We start from the raw sequence: 6000 nt of genomic DNA on the forward strand, positions 1-6000 counted from the left end.
GTGACACAGGTGAAGAAGCATCTCTTAACAGAAAATTTCAAAATTTTCATTTTATACATAACTGGCTGAAAAAAATAATTTCTTTACCACATCTTTCTTGCAAATATTAAATTACTTTCTAAATCCCGCTCAGCCCATTAAGCTTCTTGTGCACCGGGCTGTTTCTGAACTTACCGTTCTTCTCCCCACTCCTGTCAAAGGGATCTAGAAACTGAAACGAAGCTGCCTTTAGGGCAGCAAGTGATTACTTTGTGCCACAGTGAAGTCAGAAGGGCATTTCAGAGAATGAATTATGAATGACTAAGCACAAAACAAGTCTCTAGCTATTGCAGTTTCAAGATGACAATAGTTTAAACCAGCACCTGAAACAGTAATTCAGGGGAATGTCAACTATTATGCCTATTTCAGCAGGTGCTAAATCAGATGCCAGTGATATTTTAAATGTCAACACTGTTCATTATTTCACTTGCTTACCAAACTGTGTAAGAATAGAGAGAGAAAAAAAGCTTTTAAGTTGTTTTTCATGTGGAATGCAACTAACTGGGTGTACTGGTTACCACTGGCAGAACCACCCAGTCCCTAAGACTGCCCCACTCTCAGCTTGTGACTGAGGCAACCAGGGAGCAGAATGGGTTCTGCTGTGTTCTTGGGATGCTTGAGCGATCAAGAGACATCCTCTTGGTGAGTCACTCTGAGATAACAACAGCAATAGCTTTCCAACTGGGAGCTTTACATTTTAAAAAGGACAGGCCTTGTGTTTAAAATGAACATGTTGGGCTGATAATAGCAGACTCCTGTAGCTGTGCAGATGCACAGAAATCAACCTATCATTTTCCCTCTGTAATTAATTATAGGATGCAATTGATGCAGATCTAATAAGAATGCTCCCAGCTGCCAGATCCTTGAAACTACTGCAGAGAGATGAAAGAGTAGAAAAGATCAAGGGACAGTGAATTTGAAAGAGGCATTTGAAATGCAAGGAAGACAACATCTCTTTCTCAGAAAGAACTACCTGTGCTCTGAAAAGATCCAGTACACAGGACAGTATATTTAGATGTCCTCTTAATTAAACTAGAATTATGCAAGAATGAAATGGAAACATAGAATGACTTGCCCTGTGAAAAACTGTGTCCTAACCAGGGGGAATATTAAAAAAGCTTATTGTAATCTGGGTAGAAGTGATGCCTTGCAGGAACTGGGGGGAACATTTAAGTGGAGTCTTCTGAATATTTTGGTGCCCTTAGTTCAGAGGAATAAGATACTGATTAAGAACAACTACCATTCCCATCCTTTCTATTGTCTAGTTTAAAAAAAAAAGCCAAACACTAAATTTGTTTTCTAGTCGTTCCAGTCTCAACATGAAATCAGATGATGGGCTGAGACCGAACTGCAAAACTGCCCAGATAACGACAGCCATCATCAGCATCCCCACGCCGCCGGCACTCACGCCAGAAGGTGAGAGTAGGCCTCCGCCCAGCAGCCCTGGCCACTCCACGAACATTTCCACCACCACCACAAGCAACATAGTCAAGGTCTCTGCCTTGTAAGACGTCTCATGCACAGAAGGAGGCTGGAAGACCAGTGCCCCTCTCCCTCCACACCTCCATGTTCCTTTCTTGCTGCAAATTGTGCCTGGATGGACCAACCTGACATTTCGCCATCGAATTAGCAATGGAGACCTAACGAGGCAGCTTTCTTCAGACTCGCATTCATGCTGTGGACTGAGGAAGGATTAGGAAAGGGAGGAAGAGGCTGGTTAAAGGAAAAACCTGCATGGAGAGCGTGTTGTGCCATGGTACAGGGCAAAAATCACCTGCAGAGGCTCGAGGGAAATAATCATCATGGCAACAAGAGAGTCAATAAAGAAAACAGAAATATAACACTGTGTATCGCAGCACCTTTTTAAAGGTTTTTAATGGATAATATTTATTCATAAGGAAATGACTGAAAAGGTGACAAACAATGGATTTTGTGAATTTTTTTTCTTCATGGAGCAGAACCTTTAAACCAACCAAAATTTCACATTTTTTTTCTTTTATAGGAAAAGATTTAGACAAAGAAGCCACCTGTCACAGAAATCTATTTCCATTCCTCTGTGTGTGTGCGTGCGAGTGTACAGCAGAACCACATCAGAGCCACACTGAATTACAAAGAGCAGAGCATGTGTCCATGATTGGGTGCACAGTAGAAAAATTCAAGCTTGTGTCAGCACATATATGTGCACACGCACACACACACACACATAACTATTTCACCCTGGATGGCATTCTTTATTTAGACAATTTTGTATCCGCCTTTTAAGTCAATACAGTGCAATTGCAAACAGTGTGTTTGTCTGCTAATTATTGTCTGTGAAAACATATTTGTGGAAAAAAAAAAGACAGGCTTTAGTAGAGTTTTAGTCCCACATGGGTATCTGCTTTCTATTTTTGTTATCACTTACTTGTAAGAGTGTGACTAGACTACCAGTTCTGTATTTTTAAAAAGGAAAAAAAAACGTAGGATTCTTTTTTAATACTGTACACACAAATGGCAAAGAATGAGAAAGCACTGAACTCAACTGCATCAAGCATTCATAAGTCTAACAGGTTTCTTGTAATGTATGCCCATGCTTTTTCATTTTTGTTTTCTATATATAAATTTCTTTGCTAGCACTGGACATACAACCCATTGTAAATAGTAGCCAAATAATGTCTGGATCTATACTTGATAATAATTAACCCGCGAGCCAAATATCTTGCATGGACAGGGAGGTATTTGGCTTTTTCACAGTCTTAGGGCTCCAGTTGTCTCATCAATGGCTTCTGGGTGGCATTGATTTTGGGGGCAGACTAGGTTAGCAATTTTAGTTCTCCAGTCCCACCACAGGATCTACAGCATGCATCCACTTGAGAAAGAGGAGCAGTACTGGAGTTTGGAAAGTGTGGTACAGACAGCATTTTCTTTTTGCAGTTCTACACTTAGTTTGGGAAGTCGCGCACTTCTAGTCAACCAAAACCAGAAGTAGCACTGTGTGGTACTGCCAAGAAGCTAATACTTTAACTAAGCTGTGGTCAGTCCTAGCACCTCTTTCTGAGAGCCTTCTAGGAATGATTTATTGTAAGGAAATACATGGTCCTGAAACATTACTGATTTTCCCCCCCTTAAGAAGAGTAACTTTTTTCTTCCATTCTGCCTTTCTCAAGTCCCCTTTTCGTAACAGGTGTGATCCACAAAGGGCAGAGTGAGGAACATCATCCACCTTTTCATTTGTCATACACTGTTTGGCTAATTATTGTGGTCACGCACAAATGCCTCTTCAAGGCCCTATACCCACAAATGGCGATGCACCTAGCCCCCACCAGCTTGTAGATAATAAGGAAACATTTCAAGTGTCCTGTTTCTGAACAGTGATTTTACCAACATTAGAGTTAAAAGAACTACTAAAAGCATGTTTGAGGCTGCTTCAGCAAAGGGATGACTTTTTTTTAACATCTGTCATAATCTATCCTGATGTAATATTTATATACATATACACGCATACACATATAAATAAATACAGACACATACATGTATAGATAGATAAATAGACCTACATGCTGACTTAAACATATGAGCTAGCAATCTGCTTTGTTAGCACTCCTAACCTATTAGTCTATAGAGTGGACTCAGATGGCTGATGCATTAACTCAATACCCTCCTTAGAAACCTACAACATTCTAGGAATATTAGGGCTATGGCTAAGCCTTCAGTAGCTGCACCAGCTTATAGTCATTTATTCCAGTGCTGTAATACGTTACCCAAAACTATGTTTAGTCCTGTTTTAAATGATTAAAATGCTCTGCCTTTGCTGCTTCCTGTAGGAGGTTATACTGCAGTTAATCTTACCATTATTGAGTTTTTCTTGATGTTTTAATTCAATCTTTCCTTTGCTTTAATTTCATTATTTGTCATCATCTGCTCCCCATCTGAACACCCTCACCCTTGTAGATCAGAGGCCTTGCTCCCCACCACTTACCACCTTGCAACCTCATTTACACTGGCACAGAATGAGGGTTAAATGCTACCATGCTGACAGGGTACAGTGTTCCTTCCAATGCGCAGGAGTAAATGATTACAAAGAGTCAGGGACTCAACATGGATTCTCGGTGCTGCCTTTCTTATTCCTGATTTACTGTGGAGTGGTAAACAAGCCACTTCATCTCTCTGCACCCATTTCTTTATCTGTAAATAGCAATCATGGCAGCCCTTGTCTAAAGCACTACTGGTGCATTTAATTGCTATCAATCAAAATGCTTTTTGAAAAAAAAAAAAAAGAAAAAAATCAACATTTTTAAGGGGGCAGGGGGAGGGGGGGAGGTGAAAAGTAAGGAGGAAAGCCAGTCCTTGGGGTTTCTGGCTGGCTGCTTGGGCTCAGATTGTTAAGGCAGCCATGGCCTTTGTTCTCTTCCACAGAAGAGGAATCACTGTTATCCTTGCTCAAAAATACACGGCTTGCCTCTTCTACCATTAACTTAGCAGGTGCTGCCCCATGCAGTCAGTATCTCAGCACAGACTTTCAGAGGATAGACAGACAAAATTAAGGAATTCTGAGCCTAGAAGAACAGGGCTAAAAATATTTTTAATGGAGGCATTAGCTCCCTTTATACACTGATTTGAAGTAGACTGAGTAATGCCTCCGAAAGCACTTGAAAATATGCTAGTACAAAACCTCCCTGGATGGCCCAACACAGCTACATCTTCATTATGAGAGCACTGTGCATTCATTGAAACAGCAAAGACAAGAATCTATCGCCATCGTATCAGTGGTTGGTAGGGCATAACATAGCATCCTTCAAATGAAACGCAGGGAGGAAGGGAAAGCATTTGCACAGAAGAGCATGGGAATTGCACTACAGCCACTTATTTCTACAAGAAAGGGAGGCAATTAGCTTTATGAAACTGCAAGGCTCTTTATAATCTTTAAACAGCAACTTATAAACCATTGCTGAGATAAGGCCAAGTCACTCCTGAAAATTCCTAGGCTAGAACTTTAACTGAAGGATTTGGACCATTCTCTCCAGTGGTCCCCAGTACTGCCCTGTCTTACCAGCAACCCTCTCCCTTTCCCCAGGGCCATACACATACATTGATATGGATACAAAAACCAGCACATACCCCTGCAATCCTGGTCATTCCTGATGCATATGGAAGGGGGCTTCTTCAGGTGTGGGCTACCTCCAGGAGGAGAAGCATCCAGAAGCATAGGTAGGTTCTAGTCCTGATACCTTTCTGAAAGGCAGGTGGTACAAAACAACCTGATTAGCAAGACTGCTCAACAAAACATCAATAGTATGTTGGCAGTTCATTTCAAAAGCCTTCTCCCTCCCCCTAATTCCTTACAACTTTTTATAGTTTTAGAAAAGCTCATTAAAAAAAGATAAAAATGGATTGTTTGTACAAAAAGCAAGTGGAAGGGGATTATTTTTTCAGTCTTTCATAAAGCAATATTAAAAATATCAAAGAAGCAACACCTTTTTCCAAGTATTTTGTTTCCTTTCCAAAGCCTTTTCTGAGGGAAAAATATTTTCACAGGTTTTCAGCATATTCTATTAATAGATTTACTCTCTTCTCACCTGGCATTGGGCTGCTAATAGAAGGAATCACACCCAATTGGCAAAGAATGATGAGAAATACCTTCCACATCTAGGCTTTGACTTCCATCTACTCTTTCTAAAATCCACCTTTTACTTTCATTTTCCTTAAAAATCTTAAGGACAGCCATAAAGAAGAGGCCACAGATAACATGTCTTGGTACATAAAAATTAAAGAATTAAAAAATTTAATCCACCCTCTGCTAGCACAAGATCTTTTGCTGCAATATATTGCATTGCTTTCTCTAGATTAGATTTAAAATTCTCCAAGGAAAGGACCCCCACTGCTTCCCTGGAGAGCTTATTCCAGGCTAATAGATCTCAATGTCAAGGATTTTTCCCCTGCTGTTCAGCCATAACTCTTTCCTTATTTTTTCCTCTCTTGCTG

General features: G+C 40.4%; 1 protein-coding gene across 2 annotated transcripts in view; it reads left to right on the forward strand.

The window, feature by feature from the left end:
- KCND3 (potassium voltage-gated channel subfamily D member 3) overlaps nt 1-1547 on the forward strand; it is a 121321-nt gene extending 119774 nt beyond the window's left edge. For both annotated transcript variants that reach the window (XM_075055403.1, XM_075055404.1), the window contains one exon: nt 1343-1547. In XM_075055403.1, coding sequence (XP_074911504.1) covers nt 1343-1547 — 205 coding nt within the window. The remainder of the gene's footprint in view (nt 1-1342) is intronic.
- The last annotated feature ends 4453 nt before the right edge of the window (nt 1548-6000 follow it).

This window comes from Buteo buteo, chromosome 23 (genome assembly GCF_964188355.1).
Source record: "Buteo buteo chromosome 23, bButBut1.hap1.1, whole genome shotgun sequence".
Classification (NCBI taxonomy): domain Eukaryota; kingdom Metazoa; phylum Chordata; class Aves; order Accipitriformes; family Accipitridae; genus Buteo; species Buteo buteo.